Source organism: Rhinoraja longicauda, chromosome 32 (genome assembly GCF_053455715.1).
Source record: "Rhinoraja longicauda isolate Sanriku21f chromosome 32, sRhiLon1.1, whole genome shotgun sequence".
NCBI classification, from domain to species: Eukaryota; Metazoa; Chordata; class Chondrichthyes; order Rajiformes; family Arhynchobatidae; genus Rhinoraja; species Rhinoraja longicauda.
In genome coordinates this window covers 11,234,333-11,256,722 of record NC_135984.1, presented here as the reverse complement: position 1 = coordinate 11,256,722, position 22,390 = coordinate 11,234,333, and the positions used below count along the sequence as shown (strand labels likewise).

General features: G+C 41.9%; 1 protein-coding gene across 1 annotated transcript in view; it reads left to right on the top strand.

The window, feature by feature from the left end:
• sik2a (salt-inducible kinase 2a) overlaps window positions 1-22,390 on the top strand; it is a 103,262-nt gene that overhangs the window by 27,604 nt on the left and 53,268 nt on the right. Inside the window, exons 2-3 of the mRNA XM_078426985.1 lie at window positions 2,338-2,454; window positions 4,301-4,364. Coding sequence (XP_078283111.1) covers window positions 2,338-2,454; window positions 4,301-4,364 — 181 coding nt within the window. The remainder of the gene's footprint in view (window positions 1-2,337; window positions 2,455-4,300; window positions 4,365-22,390) is intronic.

Genomic DNA, 22,390 nt, shown 5'->3' with positions numbered 1-22,390 from the left:
GGACAATGGGGTTGAGAGAAAGATAAATCTGCCATGATTGAATGGTGGAGTAGATTTGATGGGCCGAATAGCCTAATTCTACTCCTGTCACTTATGAATTTATGAACTGATCTGATATTTCCTTGAGCACAGAAGATTTAATGATAATCTGATTGAGATGATAAAAGCATTTGTGGGTAATTTCAGATAAACTATGCCTCACAACATTTGGACAGGTACATGGATAGGATTAGAGGGACATGAGCCAAAAGCAGACTATTGGGACTAGAGTAGAAGGGCCTCTTTCCACACTGTATGACACTGACTCTCCAGTAACTTGCCTACCACAGATGTTAGGCTCACTGGTCTTTAGTTCCCTGGCTTTTCCTTGCAACCCGTCTTACCAAGAGTCACAACATTAACCACCCTCCGTTCTTCCAACACTTCACCCGTGTCCAATGATGATTCATCTATCTCAGCCAGGGAGCCTGCAGTTTCATGTCGAGCTTCCCACAGTGTTCTTGGATATATCTGGTTCATATAATGCTGTAATCACCATCAATGGTGCTAAAGTGGAAATCATTGAGCGCTTCAAGTTCCTTGGTGCAAATATTACCAACAATATGTCATGAACCTACCATATTGAAGTAACAGCTAAGAAGGCACACCAACGCCTCTATTTCCTTGGGAGTCTGAGGAATTTCAGCATGTCTCCAATGATTCTTACAAACCTCTACAGATACATCATGGAAAGCATACTCTTGGGTTGTGACTCCGTCTACCATTGACATGTTGCTTCAGAAAAGCAGCCAACACAATAAGTCTTTTCCCAGCCTAGTCATTCCTCCTACTCCCTGCTCCTGTCGGGCAGGAGATATGGATGCTTGAAAGCGCACACATGCAGGAACAGTTTCTTCGCCTTTGCTATCAGGCTTCTGAACAGTCCTACCATAAGCTAGGGTACAGTCCTGATTCTCCAACCTTCCTCCTTGCAGACATTGGACTCTTTGCTGAGATCAATACTTGTACATTGTAACTTCTATTCGCTCTACCTATTGAACGTAAGATTGGCTTGATTGTATTTATGTGTGGTATTAACTGGTTTGATTGGATAGCATTTAATTAACAGCTTTTCACTGTACTTTGGTACATATGACATTAATAAACCTAAACCTGTGTGAAAGTCTATATTAGAGAGTGGGCCGAAGAATCTTCAGGGGACTGTGGGATGATGATGGAGGAGTCTAAAATCATGAGGTTCATAGACACGGTCTCTTTCCCTGGCAATGTGAAACAAAAACTAGAAGGTGTGAGCTTAAGGTGAGAGGGGAAAATTTAAAAGGGTCCCAAGGAACAATTTCTTCATACTGAGGGTGGTGGGTATATAGAACGAGTTGCCTGAGAAAGTGATTGAGACAGGTACATGGAGAGAAAATTGGGTACAGTTGTTATTGCGTGAGTCCACATCTGACATGTTGGTGGCATTTATAGGCCAGTTGGCCAAAGTTCAGGACAGGCTGTAAAGCGGAGGAAGAGGATGGCAAGGTAAATGCAGGAAATAGAGGGAAGTGGATTATGTGCAGGTAGATAAGAGATGATCCTGGCATCATATTCAGCACACACATTGTGGGCCAGAGGGCCTGTTCATGTGCTGTATTGTTCTATTATCTTTAAAAAGGATGATCCGTGTTTGTAAATTTGGTCAAAAAAAAGCAAGTATCCGTAAGTTTAAAAAGATGAAATCAGACAGAGCCTTAGAGGAATATAAAGCAAATAAGAAATAACTTATGTGAGCCTTTAGAAGGCCCAAAAGGAACCATGAAATGTCTTTGGTGAGTTGGATTAAAGAAAGTCCCAAGACCTTTTACACATTCATTTAAAAAACAAGAGGGTAACCAGAGATAAGATGGGATTGCTCAAAGTTCACAAGTTATAGGAGTAGAATTAGGCCATTCAGCCCATCGAGTGTACTCCACCATTCAATCATGGCTGATCTCTGTCTCCTAATCCCATTTCCTGCCTTCTCCCCATAACCCTTGACACCCATTCTAATCAAAGATAAAGGATGGAATTTGTGCTTGGTGTCAGAGGATGGAGGCTAGGTACAAAATTAGTACTTTGTCTCTGTATTCACCAAGGAGAAGGAAATGGGGAATAGCAAGATCAGTGTGGAGAATACTCCACCAGTGTGGAGTATGCAAGAGCAGTGTGAGATTAAGAGGAGGTGGTGTTGGGGCTCTTGAAGAGCATTAAAGTCATAAAGTGAAAGCAATGGTTTGACAACTAGGAAAGCAGAGTGATCGGGACTTATTTCATTTATATATTTCATATTTTCTTTCTTTCTAACTGGTGCAACAGGTGGCAATAAAAATCATTGACAAGTCTCAACTGGATGCTGTGAACTTGGAGAAGATATACAGAGAAGTTCAAATAATGAAACTGCTGGATCATCCACACATCATCAAACTCTACCAGGTAAAGAAATCAAATTTAACTCCTGTCATCTTCTTTTCCTAAAAGATCTTTGTTTCAACTGTAAAATGCATTAAAACCATGAAACGGATGTCAGTGATTGGAATGCTAGTTGGAGGTGGTTTCTTCCTGCACTGATTCAAGATCCTGCTGACACACAGTTAGAGGGCCATACTGTTCCTTCGCTTGCTTGGCCGTTCCATCAGATTAGGGCTGTTTTGGCAACACGAGATTGTAGAAAGATGTACCAGAGACTTTGAACATTCCTTTGCCTCTACAGATGTAGCCTGACCTGCTGAGTTCCTCCAGAGCTTTTTTTTTCTGCTCCAGTTAGTCCAGCATCTGCAGTCTCTTGTGTCTCCATGAGATTGCAGCTCTTTGTTCTCACAATTTCACCTTTCTGTCCACCAATCTCCACTTCCATCCCACCCTGTATTAGTGATTAATTCTCTTTACTCTTGCAAAGATGCTGTCAAGTAGATTTGGGGAGTGGTAAAAATGCAGCTGAATTTTTTGAACAAAAGAAATACTTGCAATTCTGCATGTAGTTTGGGATTCAATTTGCACAGGGAACACAACAGATAAATAATACTCAGATTTTTATTGTAACTATGACATTTTTAATGTTGTTTAATGTCTCATAACTAAAAACTTTTGGTTATTTAAAGGATAACAGCAGGGAATATTTTAAGTGTGGGTTTTAGGTGTAAGGTGGAAAGAAGTGTCTCGATCTGAAACATCACCTATTCTCTTTCTCCAGTCTGACCCACTGAGTTATTCCATCTTTTTTTGTTATTTTAGGTGTAAGGTGGGTTTTGCTGGCCCTCTGTGTACCTCATTTTTCTGGTTCATTTGTACCGCAAGCCTGTGGGGTTTTTTTTTTCAATATATAAAGTTTGATGGTCTTAGTTGAGGTAGGTGTTATAATAATAATAATAATAAGCATTTATTTTATATAGCGCTTTACCAAAAGCTCAAAGCGCTTTACAAAAACAGTCATAACATAAGAACAAACAGACAAACTATTCTGACGGAGAAGCGGCGAACAAACAGCGCCAGCGTCCTCTCACGTCAGGGTCCGGCAGTAGACAACAAAAAGCACAGGACACACAGATGCAATTTTAACACAAACAACCATCACAGTGATTGCTCCAGGCACACCCTCACTGTGATGGAAGGCAAAGAAAAGTCATTATCTCCTCCTCATTCTTCTCCCGTGGCGCTACGAGGCGATCGAGGCTCCCGACTTTTGAAGCCCCCACCGGGCGATGGAAAGTCCGAGGGCTGAGCCGAGCAGGCCGATGAAGGTCCTGAGCCCCCACCGGGCGATGGAAAGTGCCGCGGCCAGGCCACGCAGGGCGATGAGGGGCCTGCGGGCGGGTCGATCGTACCTCGCACTCCGGGGCGGTCGAAGCTGCTACAGCTGGAGCTCCTGAAAGCCGGTCGCCAGCCAGGGACCTGCGAGCTCCGATGTTGCGGTCTGCAGGGCCCACGGCCGAAGCCTCTGAGATGGTAAGTCCAGGCCCTGCGACTGGAGTCTTCAAGGTCGATCCCAGCTGGAGGCCGCCGACTCCACGATGTTAGGCCGTAGCTCGAACGGAGACACAACACCGTAAAGGTCGCATCTCCGTTGAGGAGGAGATTAGAAAAAAAATGTTTCCCCCACCCCCCCCACCACCCCCCACATAAACAGAGTTAAAAATAGAACAAAACGTACATTAAACGATGACAATAGACAAAAAACAAAAAAAAGACAGAGAGACTGCCGGTGAGCCGCAGCTGCAGAACACAGCCACGCCCCGTCTACACTGTGTTGACTTACTCTTTCTTGTCTTTCTTGTCTTCACAGGTCATGGAGACCAAAAATATGCTGTATCTTGTAACTGAGTATGCCAAAAATGGAGAGATCTTTGGTAAGTGTTTGGCTCATTGCATCTTTCCAGGTCTGGCCACCAGTTTTCACAATTCTACATGTGTGAAGCCATTTGGAATGTATGGTCAGGTTAAAATGGGTTTACAAAATGAGAGGAGATAGCACAAATTCTGGCAGAAATACTCAGTGTGAGGCTGAGTGCCAGCTCTGGCTCTTTTTTTCTGAGGCAGAAGTTGGGCATTCATGTCTCTCCCAGATATGTCTCTCAGCCAATGAGATTTCCGCATATTGATATCTCTGCAATAACCTAATAATGACTAGATAATTTAATTATCATCAATGTTGTCAGGACACTGGAGATAGTAAGCACCAACGTGGGCTGATGTTCCATTTCAGTGATGAAGGAGCGTGTTTTATTGTATTAGGGTACTGTTTCTCAGATGAGACATTAAACTAAGGCCTCCATTTATTAATTGAGCCATCAAGAGCCAATGGCATCCTTTGGAGGAAGAATAGGGGATGCTGTCTCCAGTGTCCTGGCCACTATTTACCCCAAAGAAAATGTAATTGATGAATAAATTATCTAGGCATTATCATGTTATTGCAATGAGAGATCAGTAGGTGCAAATTCAAAAGTACCTCTTGGCCAATAGACGCTTTGGGCAACTTGGATTACATAAATTAAAGTTTTTTTTAAGGTGGGTTGCACTATGGAATCTTTACTGCCTGTGATCTCTGAATGGTTTGAGAGTGGATTTTTGTTTCCAAGGAAATTTTATTTGAGCTCCTTGCAGGATCTAGCACACACCCTTTGTGTTGCACAGAAGGACTGTTGCATTGTCATTGGTGCATTTTTTTATCTGTGCAGGAGAGTAAGCATTTTTTTTTTCAATTCAGCCTTGAAGGATACAAGATTTCTTCAAAAACATAGCAATTCTTGTGTATGGACTCAATGTGGTCTACTACCATAATTTTTTATAATTAGTGTGTGTCGGGTTAGCAAGATTGTCACTGAACTGTATGCAAAGAAAATAATTTCACTGCACGTAGGTACACATGACAATCAAGTACCATTGTACATTTGAACCAGTGATCAAAGCTTCCTTCACCTAGCCATTTGGATATTGAGATAATGGGGAGTTCTTAGGCCCAACGCTCGCTGACAACTTAAGTCTTTTATCCAATGTGCTTTTGGAGCCATTACTGAATACAGAATTTCACCATAGTATTTCCTGGTTGTAATGTGGAGGACACTTGATGAATGTTCTCAGTCAAGTACATCAACTGGCCATTGCACAATTGTATTTTCACATTTCTGAAATACTCCACTACACAGAATTTGTACAAAAAAGAGATGAGATTATTTCCAGAAACCTGTAAATTGTGTATTATATTAAAGATGTGTTTGTTTAGAGGAAATCCATTTATCAATAGTGGAGAGTGAGAGATAGGTTGTGATAATCTCTGTTATAAACAGAGGTGGGTTATGATAGTCATGGAGTCACACAGCATGGAAACAGGCCTTTTGGCCCAACTTGCCCATGCAACCAAGATGTCCCATCTTCATTAGTCCCACAAGCCCACGTTTGGTCCAGAACCTTCTAAACCTTTCTTATCCATGTACCTGACCAATTGTCTTTTGAGATCCTGCACTTCTTCCTCAGTTTACACTCGACCTCTTAATACGTCTTCTGTGGAGACTTGAGATGCTTTGTGGCATCTACATACCCTTCTCCATTTTGAGCAATCCCGACCAAGGATTCCATGATTTTGGTTCTGGGGAGGAGGTGACAAGGATTGAACTGTTTCCTGTTCATCCTGCAGACTAAGTAACGAGCTGAGTCATGGGGCAGTATAGATGATAGAGAAGTTGGTGTGTGTATTGTAACTCCACAACTAAGCTTTCCGTAATCTTGGATCTGTAGCGGAGGTCACAAAGTTAAACAGTTTCCTCCTCATCCTTTACATTAAGTTCACTTCCAAAAGATGTGGTGCAGTATAGACAATTGTAAAGAGGTTGGTTGACCCTTGCTTGACCCCATCTTACACTAGGATTGCTAGACAATGAACCTGTTGGTTAGGATCATAACTTGCATGTCATTGTAAATCAGACTTTTTAGGATAATGGATTTTTGAAGACAACCACATTTGAGATAATTCTCCTAATCGTTTTTTACATAGCTGATGCGTTTGTGAAGTTAATAAATGGCACTGATGATGCTCCCCAGTTTTCTCTGGATTTGTGGTACAGTGAGGGCTATGTCCACCAGTGGGAGAAGGTATTTGAGAACTATCTTTGTGTTGACTTTGTATGTGGCAGAGAACCATGAACTATATGACGGGAGGGGGGGGGGGGGGGGTGCAGTGGTGGTGTGGTGGAAGGCTGGAGGAGGGGGGGAGGAATGGTTTTGGGATCACATTTTTTAACCTGGAACTTGCTGTGTTTAATTCATTTTGGGGGCCATGAGCATTATGGGCAAGGTCAACATTTGTTATCCATTCTGCATTGCTTTTGAGAAGATGGTTGTGAGCTGCTTACATTAACCTTGCAATCATTTTCATGAATGCCAGAGGAAGGAGTTGTAACTTCAGTACATTTTGTGGATGATATACACTGCAGGCACAGTGCACAGATGGGGGTGTAAATTACAGTTTAGTATGACTAGGAGGTGAGAGAGCAATCCATTGATACCCAGCTGACAAACCTCCAGAAATGTGGTTCAGAAACACACTTGTGAGGTCTTTGTCAATGGGAAACAATTTAGATATTCTCTGTCAAAGGGACATCATCCAGGGTTATTCTGTTAATTATAAACAACTCAAGGATTTCTTGTTAGTGCGAACACACTCCAGCGATGCCATCTCAATGGGAACACGTTCCAGAGATGCCATCTCAATGGGAACACACTCCATCACAGCCTGTGCATTACTTCCACTTCATCAGAAAGTGTCCACTAAACCCAAAGGGAAAAAGTGTGATCATCAGAAAAAGATGTTTATTATTCATATGCTCAGTAGAAATAATCTATCAATACTTCTAACAAATATAGACAATGAAGGGCTAAGCCTAACTTAATAAGCTGTGCAGGAAGCTGTCTCAATACAAACCTGGTCACCTCATAGGCCCCATACTGACCTGCTTGGCAACCTAGCCTTAGATAATACAAAATCTAATAATGTGCGATAAGCTCTTCTAATTGAGCTGCTTTGATGTAGAATTCTGTTAACATGAAAGAGTTGACTGTTCTGCATCAGCATTTAAGTAGTTTAATGATCTTTCTTGATACCCCACTGACTGCTGTATGCTTGGCACATTACAAGCTCTGTTATATTATGCCAGGTCTCTTCTGTGAATGTTTGATTCATTGATTGAATTTATTTGAATTGAAATATACAGCATGGAAACAGGCCTTTTGGCTCACCGAGTCCACGCCATCCATTGATCACCCGTTCACATTAGTTCTATGTTATCCCTCTGCCTGCCCATTAGGGCCAATTAACCTCCAAACCTGCACGTCTTTGGGATCTAGGAGGAAACTGGAGCTCTCGGAGGAAACCAACGCAGTTGCTGAAAATTCTAAACGCTCTTTCAAATATGTTTGTTCTTTCAGAAAACAATGAATTGCAGATGCTAGTTTACAAACCATGACACAAAGTGCTGGAGTAACTCAGCGTCTCAGGCAGCACCTCTGGAGAACATGGATGGTGAAGTTTCGGATCGGGATCTTCCTTCAATGTCACCTATCCATGTTCTCCAGAGATGCTGCCTGACCCGCTGAGTTACTACAGCTCTCTGTGTCTATCTTTGCTCTTGAGATTGCTTGGGTTCTCATGCTCCTTCTCAATCTTGTTGTTCATGCCTCCTCTCTTTTGCAAAGGGAAGGCTTTGCTTGCTCTCTTTTTTGTATGTGTTCTGTGGTGTTTACTCACTCTCTCTTATCACCTCTCGTGCTTTCTTCCTTTTCTGTTTTTTCCCACCTCACAGTCTTTCCCTCGCATTTACCCGTTTTCACTTTTTTCTCATTCTTTTTCGTTCTTGTGTTTGTTTTTTCTTGCTCCTTTCTTCCCTTTTTATTATTCTCTCTTTCTCTCCATTTCACATATATCACAATCAACTACCTTGATTATATCATGATTTATTACTTGGGTACAATGTAGTCTGCTGTGGAGTGAAACCCCTGCTCTGATAATCTGCCGCTGCCTCAGGCATGCACTGATGACAGTTTCATCCCACGTGAGCACCCTTGTGGTTTGCCTACTGACTCAATTCTGGGCAACTCTCTGCCACAAATACACGTTTCTGTAAAAGCTTTCCTGGAAAGTTCATTGACTTGACCGGAGTCTGTTTCCTTTTTCCTGTTGAAATCTATGTTGTTTAACCTTTCATCCTTCTCTGAAACAATTTGTGAACCCTGTTCTCTTCTCATCATTAACTGCACAAATTTTCCCTAATTTTGTTTTGCCCCTGGTATGTTCTCTGACCATTGATTGATGGTGGGATGCAGGGAAGAATGGGAAACGGCCTAGCAAGGACACATTAGTGTTCAGATAAGTGAGGGTGCAACCAACCCTGTGACGTTGGTAGTTCTCTTGGCTGATGGGAGGCTTGAGTAATCCGTGCTTCCTGCTGACAGTTTTAATTGCTTGTTGTGTCTTTTTGTAAATTGGTTGTTTCCTGCCAATTGTAGGGCACTGGCTAAAATTTGTGGAGGAAGTATGTTCATCGTTGATGAGATGAGAGGAGGCCTGGTTAGAGAAAGCCAGCATGAAGCTCAGTCCGTCAAAGGAAGGCCTTTGTTGCAATGTCTCTAGGCTACATGCTGTACCACTAGTTGTCTTTTATTCTAGCTATTTCTGCAACTCTTAAATTAGTAGAAATCCTATGTAGAGAATCCTAACCCTTCAGTCTGAAGACTGGCCCCAACCCGAAATTCCGCCTGTCCATTTCTCTCCACAGATGCTGCCTGACTCGCTGAGTTCCTCCTGCTCTTTGTTTTTTGCTCAGGATTCCAGCACCTGCAGTCTTGCGGGTCCTGGGGAGGAAGCTGTTCACTTGATACTTTTATTAACCAACTCTGCAAACACCCCACCTACCCTACTTTTTGATGGGATTGTGAGAAATCATAGAAATAGGTCAAACCATGTCTGGAACTTGCTCTGCCAATCAATAAGGTCAACTGCAAAAAGCAAGCTGGAGAACTCAGCAGGTCAGGCGGCATCTGTGCAGGCAGAGGGATGTTTGACATTTTGGGCTGAGACCCTACATCAGGACTCCACAGTTTGGTGAAAGGTGGGATGCAGGGGTGCCCTTTTGCTTCATGTTAGAGAACCTGCAGTCTATTGTGCATCCAATGATCTTGGACTGTTAGCTTTAAGTGCATCCCTTGCGCCGACCGCATATCCTTGGTACAACCCATGAATGATAATAACTCAGCATCCACAGCTTTCTAGGGCTGAGGATTCCAAAGATTCTTAACCCGTTTAAATAATTTTATCCCACGCCCCCTCTCCAGATTCTACATTCCCTCACCAGGGAAAATATCCTCACAACTTTTGACTTACCAAGCCACCTTAGAATTTGTGTTTAAATAAGATCACCCCTTATCCTAAACTCCAGTGTATGGTAGCCAATCCACTTAATCTAACCATGTCCGGCACCGTCTGTAGTGCCACACATACTCCCAGCTATGGAGATTGAAGGTGAATACAGAGGGTTGTATGATATCAGTTCCCTTAGAATAAGACAGTATAACACACGTACATGTCAGAGCTCCACAATGATTGGGAGATGGCCATGTGTTGCTTGTGTTATAAACTGAAGAAGGTGACAGTTCTGGAGCCAGTTTGCTTTGATGGAAGTGACTCTGCCGTTGCTTTTCTTCATAACGTTGGAGAGTACCCATTCCTTTTGTCAACTTATTAGTTTCATGGATATTGATTGTAGCAATTTGCCTTTTATTGACCTCTTGGATAAGTCATAGACATTTATCATATCATATATACATACAGCCGGAAACAGGCCTTTTCGGCCCTCCAAGTCCGTGCCGCCCAGTGATCCCCGTACATTAACACTATCCTACACCCATTAGGGACAATTTTTTTTTTACATTTACCCAGCCAATTAACCTACATACCTGTACGTCTTTGGAGTGTGGGAGGAAACCGAAGATCTCGGAGTAAACCCACGCAGGTCACGGGGAGAACGTACAAACTCCTTACAGTGCAGCACCCGTAGTCAGGATCGAACCTGAGTCTCCGGCGCTGCATTCGCTGTAAAGCAGCAACTCTACCGCTGCGCTACCGTGCCGCCCAACCTGATGGAAATATTTTTCAAATGCGAAGGACGGGGAAGATGAGCAAAGTTAAAGCTCACTTGTTAAGAAGAAGTTGGGTGTCGATATCATGTGTCTTCCCAACTGTACTCATCCCAAAAAAGTTCCTATTTATCGTATTGTTAAGCATGAGAAATTCTATTAATAGAATAAGTTGTTCATGTTTTTGTAGGGTTGGTTGGTATAAGAATATTGTTTCGAGTCACTAAGAAAGGTCATGAGTCCTTGAAGCAAGCCATTGGCTTTTGAATATTAACCTCAGCTCTCTGAAATACAGCGCGAGCATTTAACTCATTGTTTTGCAAAAATTGGTGTGAATGCACATTTTTCCTTTTTCATGGGGTATTTATCACGATCGAAAATTGACAAATGGAGGACTAGAATTAAATATAACTCTACCTCTAACAAAGGAACAATGTGAAACTTGGATGACGCGAGAAATTAGGCTCTGATCAAGAATAAGGAGGCTTGGGCAGGTATAGGCAGCTGGGATCAAGTGTATCCCAGGAGGAGTTTCGGGAATTGAGTTGTTCGCTAAAAAAAGAAATCAGGAGGGCATAGGTTTAAGGTAAGAGGGGAAATATTTAATAGGAAACCCGAGGGGCATCTTTTTCAGATAGTAATGGAACAAGCTGCTAGAGGAGGTAGTTGAGGCAGATACTATCACCACGTTTAAAACATATTTGGATAGATACATGGATAGGATAGGTTTAGAGGGTATTTGGCAAAGATGGTCGACGTAGGCAAGTTGGGCCAAAGGCCCTGTTTCCACGCTCTATGATGTAAGCAATTCCAGCGGCATTGCATCCTGTCAGTGATGCTTTGGATGACCAATGACTTTGTGTAAAGATCTCCAGCTGACATGTTTAATGCAGTAAAATGCATAATTCCAGATAGTTTCTTTCATCCTTTTCTGTAATTAGATAGTTTGTTACCTTGTAGTGACATACTGATTACAATTATTCTTGTTAAAGTATACGTAGCAATCAGTGGGAAGAATGTATTTGTGTGGAAAGTGTAGTGTGATTGTAAAAGTTTAATAAAGAACTAGATCATGACTTTGCTTAGCATACTCAGCTGCTCTTATGCAACTCTCATCTGTCACCTCCAACCTTCATTTGATTTGAAATGGATTAATATTTGGGGTGATAATGCAGTTTTCTGTGAAGCCAAAATGTCAAACAATTTTTCCAACTCATTATGTTTCAAACTTTTGATTTATTTAGGGCATGTTCCAATTAAAACAGGCAGATTTCCTCCCATAAAGGACATTAGTCAATCTTATGGGTATTTTCAGTATTTTAGGGTCACCATTACAAATGTTTGCATTTTATTTCCAGATTTATTTAAATGAAATTAATTGTTCTCCAGCCTCTGGATTAACATGATGACTATACAACCATACCCTGATACTGATTAATGAAATACTGGCAAGAGTGTTGGCTCCTGGAAAATCACTCCTTTGCGTGAATCATCGCCTGCAGAGGGGTAGAGCAGGCGATGAAGAGGGGAGGTGGGAGTTGGTGGGGAAGTGTTGGAATGAGACTACCTCTTGCCATTTCAACCATTTGTTTATCATCCTCGTAAACTTCTCTTCATTCAACCTTTTCGTTTGTCAAAACACGGGTCATTGTCTACGGCCCTGACAAGTCATGAACACATCTCCTTCAGTGTCAACTAGTGATTATGAGTGGCAGTGGATGGTGAGATTTGCTATAGTAATGGAGAAGTTCAAAACTCAGGGGTTGATTTAAAATAACCTCTTTAATGTTATCTGCTGAACAAAGTCCGTCCACATAAGTGCAGGTACGTCACACATGTACAATAGCAGCAGATGTAATTGCCCATCATTGGATCACTTCAGCTGGAGCAGCTGAGAGCTGTAAATCAATGCATGTCTCTGCTCAAAGTGTAGTGTTTACTGCGCAAAATTCTCTGTGGCAGTTGTCAAAGACTGAGAGAAGCTGAGTTTTGGTGGCCTGATGTTAAAGTAAATTAGTAAGGAGGTGACAACGGATAAAATACTGCAGTTTCAGCTTCGGAGCATTTGAAATATGCTGAACTGTTGAAGCAGCTGTAAATACAGGAAGTGTGTTTTCTCCTTGGCTCCATTGGACGCCTATGGTCTAAACTGCAAATCTGGCACTTACCCAACAGGTGGATTTGGGCTCTGGGGCGGTCTCACCAAGGAAACCAGAGTGAAAACTTTTGCCAGATTATTATCAAAGCTTTTTTGTTCCAAAATATCAAATGAGTATAATTATACAAATTAATTCAAAACTGAATTGAGGAAAAATATGTATAGTAGTTAAAATGTGGACCAGATTCTTAATTGAGGTAATTAATGGAGAAGGCATTTAAAACAAAGGAAATGTGTTTCTGTGCTGCAAAATTCCTCATGCGGAAATTTGTTCTTGACTTTTCTAATGGATTTGAGTCATTAACCGGGCTGATTTTTAAGCAGACCTAATCCCTCCCCAGCCATCGCTTCACTCTCAATATACCTGTTGAATCTCTTGTGATTTTCATTTATCTTACCTACTAGATCCATCTCATGCCCTCTTTTCCTCTCCTGATTTCCCTCTTAAGTGTACTCCTGCATTTTTATATTAGTCAAGGGATTTGCTTGATCCTGACTGGCTTATTCTGATGAATGCCTCATTTTCCTTGTCTAGGGCCTCAGTATCTCTAATCAACCAGGGTTCACAAGACAGTCTGTGTGTCCCAGTCAATATTGGCGAAGTTAAAATCTCCCACTAATACTATCCTATTATTCTTGCATCTATCTGTGACCTCCCTACATATCTGCTCCTCTAATTCCCGCTGACTGATTGAGTTTTCTGAAAAGGTCACCAAGAGGATTCATGAGGGCAGGACCATGGCCATTGTCTACATGGACTTTAATAAGGTCAAGAATCTGAATCCCTGCCCGCTGCAACATCTCCTTAGCCATGTATTCATCTTGCCTGTACTTCTGTTTCTACCCTCACTAGCATGACACCAGAAGTAATTCAGAGGTTACTACCCTTGAGGTCCTGCTTTTTAACTTCTTTCCTAACTCCCGATATTCCCTCGCAGGACCTCAAATATTTTCCATTGGCATGATCTCCACAATGACTCTGGCTGCCCACCTTTCTTACAATCTGCTCAAATGTAAAAGTAAAACAAGAACCGGTGATCACAACTCTGCTTTTTATGATAGTCATGAATAGAAACAAGTCTGACCTTAGGGGAGGGTACTAAATTTGAATAAGGCACATTTCAACATTATTAGTCAGGAGCTGGGGAAGGTAAATTGGGAGCGATTGTTGTTGGAAAAGGCCACATCTGACATGTGGTAGTCGTTTAACGGCCAGCTGATCTGATTTCGGGACCCGCATGTTACAGTAAGGGTGAGGGATAAGGATGACAAAGTACGGTAACCTTGGATGACTAAGAGGTTGTAAATTTAGTCAAAAAGAAAAAGGAAGTATTAGACTTCCTTAAGGTTTAGAAAATTGAAATCATACAGGGCCTTTGAGGAATATAAAGCAAGTAAGAAAGAACTCAACCAGGCAAATAGAAGGGCCATATGGGGCCAAGAAATATCATTGGCGAGTCCAATTAAAAGAAATTCCCAAGGCAAGTTTTTTGAGGAGGAGACAAAGTTGGCCGATGAGGTTAGGGCAGTGGATGTTGTCTACACGGATTTTAGTAACGCATTTGATAAAGTCCCTCATGATTGGCTGATCCAGAAAATTAAGATGCATGGATCCACAGTAATTTGGCCGTTTGGATTCAGAGTTCTGTGGGGATCTGTGCTGGGATCCTGGGATGCTGGGACCTCTGTTGCTAAAATGACTTGTTGATTTAGATGGTTGGTTAGTAAATGTTCAGATGACTCTAATTGATGGAAATGCAGACAGTGAGGATGCCTGTCAAAATTTACAACGGGATATAGATCAGCTACAGAAATGGGCGGAGAAACGGCAGGTGGGGTTTATTCCGAGCAAGTGTGAGGTGTTACACATTGGCAGATCAAATGGTGGGGAGAGTATACAGTTAATAGCATGACCCAGGTCGATGATACACTCTAATAAAACATTCAGCTTGGGTCATATTGCTCCAGTGCAGTGCATTATTCAGGTCAGAGTGATTTGCTTATATTACCACATACGTCATGAGCTTTTAATTGATGGCAATATATGTGCAGAAGAAAGAGTCTTTTCTTCTGCTTATCTGCAAATGTCTCCAGGTTTGGTTGACTTGGTTACGAACAGAATATTTCCCATGACTGGGTTAGGTCTAGGTCGGCTTTGATTGGGTTAGGTTCTATGAATTTTTGGATTTGGACTGTATTTCAACAGGACCCTGTGGAATTATGATCACAAACCTCCAGCCAGAATAAACCCTTGCACCACAACCATTTGTCTTCTATGAGTAAGCCAATTCTGAATCTAAAACAGCCAAATCACTGTGGATCCCATGCATCTTAATCTGTTGGACCAATGTAGGCCAGTGTCCTGTTAGACTCTTGAAAATAAGGCAATGTTTTTGAAGTCTGAATTCATTTAACACTTTTTCCCTATAATAATATCATAGAGAGATGGAGCATAGAAACAGACTCTTTACACGATTGAGTCCACCATCAACCCATTTACACGAATCCAACATTAATCCCATTCTTCCTACATTCTATCAATTTATTTTTGATTCTACAACTCACCTACTACTCTACGGTAATTTGGAGTAGCCACTTGACCTACTGAACTGCATATCTTTGGGGTGTGGAGGAACCCCACGTGATCATGGGGAGATTGTGTAATTTCCACACAGACAGCATCCAATATCAGGATTGAACCCAAGGTCCGCTGGTGTGGTGAGGCAGGGGTCTGCTTGGTGCGCACTGTGCTGGACATTGCGTAGGGCCTAATGCATTGTAATTGAACCAGAGGTATCTAAACTTCGCAAGAAAATCTTGTTCTGTGTGGTTGTAAATGGGCAAGGCAGGCCCACGTGTTCCTGCAGATGCATTTATCAATTATCAACTGGCAATTCCATCGTAATCCAGAGTTGTGAGCATCGAACTCTAAGATAATGCAAGGCACAGAATTGAATAAATGCTGCACTGTCCGAGAGATGATGTTTTATGGACCATAAGTTGGACTGTGTCATCAGATGGATGTCAGACCCTAAGTTACTATTTTGAAGAAAAGGTGCTGGGATCTCCAGAATGTTGGCCAGTTATTGTACGCACTCATTACTTAGAAAGCTGAAATTCATCCCTGGCCACCCGAAGGCAATGGGCTTGAATTGGGCATCTGCTTACGCATTACACGTTGAGTGCCATAACCAAGCATGACTTGTACACCGCATGAACTGTTTGTTATAACATTTGCTTTTGATACATTGGCCTTGTTTCCTTTATTTCACTAATGCCTATATTTGTAAAGAACTGCATTAGATGAAGACACATTGGTAAGATCTGAAAGGGACAAAAGGCATCACAGAAACGAAAGCTTTGTGTTTCTTCCACATTCATGCGTCAAAGCAATTAATAGCAGTATTTTGCAGTTCCTGTTTTCCACTGCTCAGGCTGTGGCATCAAACATGTCACATGTGTCTCAATCCAAGATATCAGCTGATTCCCTCTATGAGTCAGCAGTCGGTGGAGTCCAGTTAAAATTAGCTGTGAGGTAGTTGGGAGCAGAGACAATGACTCAGTAACCTGTTTGACATTCCACCACCACCTATTTTAATGAAACCAATATGCAATATGTCATAAATGTATTATGGCCTTCAGCAAAATGTCAAGCATTCCAATGTGGAGCACAATGCAGACCAAGACAAAGGAGCGATTTACATAGGTCCTGTATGCTTAAATATAAATCTATGAGGTTGAGCTGACAAGCCCCTATAGCGCAGGTAGGATATGTCCTGTGGCTGGGTTGTCCAGAGAAAAGAGACAATGCCTTAATGTAAGAGGCAGTCGTTCACGACAGAGATGAGAAGACATTTCTTGACACAGAATGTGGTGAACGTTTGACCTTCTTTCCCAACAATGGAGGCTCAGTCAGTGGAGGCTCAGTCAGTGGAGGCTCAGTCATTGAACACATTCAAGGCAGAAATGACTAGATATTTTTATTGTTCATTGCAAGGATGTGGGCTTCACAAGCTGAGCCAGTATTTAATTGCCCATCCTTAATTGCCGTTGAGAAGATGGTGGTGAGCTTCCTTCTTGATCTGCCTCTGTCCTAGAGGTGTGTGTATTCCCACAATGCTGTTAGGGACAGAGTTCCTGGATTTTGATACAGCGATAGTGAAACTGTTAAGAAATAATTCCAAGTCAGGACAGTGTGTCCACTGTCGGCAATCTCCCAGTGGTGTCCGCGTGCTGTTGCAGCACAGACATTGTGGGCCAAAGAGCCTGTTCCTGTGCTGTACTTCTCTATGTTCTTCTGACCTGATGTTTGAAGGAAGGTCCTTCATTGATGAAGCAGCTGAAGATGGTTGGGCCTGGGAATCCTGCAGAGATGTCCTGTGGCTGCCCTGATAGATCTCCAACCACCACAACCATCTTTGTTCTTGGTAGGATAAGGGATTTCCGAATTTTTTGGAGATGAAGGAAATCACAGATGTACAGTTAGTGCAAAAATGTGGTGCAGAGGAAAAGATTAATGTGATTTTATTAAATCTCAGAGCAGTCAATTGGGGCCAAATGCCTTGCTGCTTCTTATTAATGACATGTATCTGGAGGCAGCTTTGGTCCTACTATCTACAAAGATATGTTATTTGATTATTGTTTGAAGAAGTTGTTCACGAGATTCCCATTAAATCTTTCCCCTCTCCCTTTAAACCTCACACTGCTTGGATTAAACTCCATCTGCTATTTCTCTGCTTATTTCTATAGTTTGATCATTATCCCAATCCCACTGTATATTTTAAAAATCTTCCTCACTGTCCACAACTCCAGCTATTTTGGCGTCATATGCAAAATTACTAACCAACTCATTAAAGTCATATGTATATCATCAAAGCCATGTAATACACAGTAAAAATGTGAGGATATTGGAACCTGCTTCTAAAATTTGTTGTATTACAGGCAGTCTTGTATTTCAATGTGCACACAGTACTACTTCAACTATTTGGCATACACAGCTGACAATTTTCACCTCCTAATATTTTTGAAAATTCATAGTTTTGCTTTATTTGAAAATCATGATCTCATTTGTATTGCCAGGAATGAAAGTTTTAAGGCCTGTTGACCCCAGTCAGAGAAACAAAGGAAATAAAATCCTCTGCCATTTCAATAAACTCTTGGTTTTGTTCACGTGCCAATCCTCAGATCTAAAGGGAAGAGCGATGGTGAGATTTTTATCTGTTTGCTGTCAATAGCAGGGGAAGAGAAGCAGGCAAGGCGCACACTGAAGACCCATGATATATAGATCAGCACTTAAATACACCAAGATCTGCAAACATATTGACTTTGACCCTTTTGAAACAACTTCAGAAGAGATGTCAGACAAGCTGTTGTGTTAATTCGCATTAGGAAAGTGATGCACTGAGACAATATATGCAGTTGTGAATTTTTGTATTTGTAAAAATTAACACTTGTTTATATCTTTCAAAGAATGGAGCTGTAATGCAGTAATGTGCTTCAAAACAACTTTTGTTTACAATGGGAGTCTGGAGTCAGAGCAGAGGAAAAACAGTGCATGAGTAGAGGAGAAAGGGGCGTAGATAAAAGACGGTATGGAGCAGAAGGCAAAAAAGGCATTTAAAAAATTATCTTTTGTTTTCCTTCATTTTCGGAAACTTCGTGCTGCAGATGCTTTCTGCTTTACTGTGTAATTCAGTTGCAAACGGAAGGCAATGTTGTTCAATCATAGAATCATACAGCATAGAAACAAGCCCTGAGTAGCACCCACTTTATTGTCATCTGCAAACTTACTAATCATACCTTGCACACTCTCACATTCCAGACATCCCTTTGCTCGCAAACAACTTGCTCCAATTAACCTTTCTAATTCCTAATATCATCAAAGCCAGTCTTGCACCAATTCAGAATTTTAATTTATAGACCAACCCTATCCTTATCTATAACTATTTAAAAGCTGATAGAACTGTAATTGCTGGTCGCAAAATGCTTACTCACAGACACTTCAGTCACTTGCTCTTCCCAATTTTCTAAAAGTATATCAAGATTTGCCCTCACCCGTGTAGGACCCTCTACATATTGCCTGAGGAAACTTTCCTGAACACATTTGACAAATTCCACCCTGCCTAAGCCCTTGGCACTATGGCAGTCCCAATCTCTATCAGGAAAGTAAAAGTCCCCTACTGACAACTATTATTCTTGCAGCTGCCTACAATCTCCCAATTCATTTGTTTTTCTCATTCCCGTTGACTATTTGGGGGTCTGTAGGACGCTCCCAACATGGTGATTATCCCCTTTTTATTTCTCAGCTCCACCCACATAGCCTCACTGGATAAAGCATTGGTGAACATTCCCACTTTAGACTTCTGAGGGCATTGGATGAAGTAGTTGAAAGTGGTCGACCTGGGCTATTGCCCAGAGGAAGTAATTAATGTCCTAGATTGAGGTGATTCAGCACAGCAACAACAAACATCATTTCCGTGCTGGGTGTGATTCCACTCAGTGGGCTGTTTTCCTTTAGATTCCTTTCTCCTTCATCCCTGTTTTCAATTTTCCTGGAGTTCCTCAATGCCACCCTCAGCCACATGTTACCTTGATGTCAGTGGTAGCCACCTTCACCTCAACTCTGGAATTCAGCTCTTTGGACCCAGATCATAATGAAGTCTGGTCCCAGCAAAAGCCACTATTGATGAGCAGGTATTGGTGAATATGACCACTCGCTAGAACTGTCTGTGACACCCTCATTATGTTACTGACAATACAGATTAAGCCAAACCAATGGTCGTTGGCTGAAATGGATAATTTTGGATAGAGATACTTAGGCAAGTTTTGTGCAGGAAGGAACTGCAGATGCTGGTGTAAACCGAAGATAGAGACCCAAAAAGCTGGAGTAACTCAGCCGATCAGGCAACATCTCGGGAGAAAAGGAATAGGTGACATTTTGGGTCGAGACCCTTCTTCAGACCAAGGCAAGGCAAGGCAACGTCTTGTGCAGCTGTAGTATAACATCCCAACTTTGATAATCATTTGCCGAATTGATGAAGGCTAATGTACCAAGAGCCTACTTGACCACCGTATGTATCTACCTGTGACACCAATTTCGAGGAACTTATTTACCTGCACTCCTAGATCTTTAGGCAAGTTTTGTTGGGTGATGCCAGTGTAATAATTAAACTGGCTGGAGACACTACCATTACTGGAATGCAAGTTCTCAGCACCCTAGCCAGCATGTTGTTAGCATTTATAGCTCTTCCAATATTCAATGCACACAGATATTTGATATCATGTGGATCGACTTGCTTTAAACTGGAGATCATAAAGGATCATCCATGTCTGTTTGTGGATGTTTCAGACATGTTTTGGGAGACTTGCATGCTGAGTCCTGCCATTATTGAGGATGGGAAGGTTTTCAGAGCCACCTTCCACTGTTACTACTTAATTATCCACCACGAGACACCATTGTGGTGTCAAGATTGCAGGCAAGATTGGATCTGTTACTTATGGGATCACTTAGCTCTGTTGAAAGAATGCTGCTTCTATTTGTGGTTCAGTGGGAGGACTTTATTTGTAATTATGTTTAGGGCTGTTCCTGGTATTCCATTCTGCACTACTCGCTGATCAGTTAGTTTGATGGTGACAGTGGAGTGAGGGATGTGCCAGCATATGAAATAGATCATGGAATCTAATCTGCTGTCATAGCGGCATTGCACTCTGAGATGCCTCGAGCAATTAAGTCAGATCTGAATCTATATAATTTAAAACAATGATAATGATGGTATCCTCCATGTGAAGGCAGAACTTGTCCCTGTAAATGTGGGAAAAAAACTGCAGATGCTGGTTTAAATCGAAGGTAGACACAAAATGCTGGAGTAACTCAGCGGGTCAGGCAGCATCTCGGGAGAGAAGGAATGGGTGACGTTTCAGGTTGAGACCCTTCTTCAGGCTACTTGTGTCTACCTTTAAAGACTATGGTGGTCATTTCTATCACACCCATAATTGTCAGATGCAGATATATCAGTGAACATGAGTTTAGATAGACCTTTCCCTTGTGTTTATTCAATTACCATCAACTGTAGATCCAGTTTATTGACCATGGCTTTTAGAACTTGTTTATCTTAGTGGGTATATTTGCCCTCGAGCCATTTTACGACAGGTTAGGGCATCCCCCAGCTAGCACACTTCATGTTCTCCTGCTTTCACCACTGCTTCTTCCAAGTGTTGCCTAAAATGGAGGTGTAACAGTAGATGGTTATCAGGAGGACGATTTATTACCCATATTTTCTCTGAGCAACCAAGGAGAATTAATTTGTAATGGTTGCTCCAATATGTAATGTCTTGAGTTAATGGTGAGGATCTTCCAATCCACTCGATCCAACCTAGAAACCAGTTTGCCCCCATTCTAGGTGAGACTGTGTCTCTTCCTGTAATGGCACAGATGTTAACGAGAAAATGGTGTCATAAATTTTCAGTAACAATACTGAGACGGTTACTTTCTAATTTCTAAGATTCTAATGCTAAAGATTTTTAAAAATATATTTTTTGATTATATCCTATTCCATTTTGAATGGGCTAAATTGGGAGGTTAATAACAATGCAAATGAGTAATAATCGAGCATATTTAACATCCCAGGCTACATCATAGGATTGTTAACAAACAGACTTTGACATTGAATCAAGATGCAAATATTGAACATGTGATTTGGGCGATGATGACAATGGTTTGGTCACCAAAGAGAGGGAGGGCAGTTAAGGAGGTAATTCCAGAACTTGGGCTCTTGGCATCTGGACACAGAGCTGGCAATGATGAATAAAGAAAATCTGGATGTGCAAGATGCCAGAATTGGAAGGTTGCAGAAATGCGTTTGTCGGGCTGGAGGAGTTTCAGGATGGGGAGGCTGAGGCCAAGTGATTCAATGCCAGAAGGAGAATTGTCAGTTAGTTGTTAGTCGGGGAGCTAAGGTAGGATGGAAGATGGGAGACCAGACCTCTGAAATAGCCACCTCTGGAGGTGACAAAGACTTAAATGAGGTGTTCAGGAGCTGATAAGATTCAATGCGAATTAACCTGTTTGCGGTAAATTCCTTTTGGTTCATTGCATCCCTCTGCATCGTATCCTAATGATGTCATTGGTTGTTTGAGGCAGTTATAGGCTCATGTGTTTTAGCACGATGCTTCGTTAAACTAAATGGTTGACCTTATTGCAACCATTGTTCCAGAGTGCTTCCAGCACTCTCTTTACCCCCAGAAGGGAGTCTTACAATCTGCAATTCACTTCCTGTAAAAGTGCTATGATTGGAATTACTCAGTTCCCTTACAAGGAAATGGAATGGACAACAACAAGATAAATTCCAGGTTCAAGGGGAAAGAAGTCAATTAACCTACAAATTTGAACGTCTTTGGAGTGTGGGAGGAAACCGGAGCAGCCGGAGAAAACCCACATGGTCACAGGGAGAACGTACAAACTCAATAGACAATAGACAATAGGTGCAGGAGTAGGCCATTTGGCCCTTCGAGCCAGCACCGCCATTCAATGTGATCATGGCTGATCATTCTCAATCAGTACCCCCTGGCTTCCTGCCTTCTCCCCATACCCCCTGA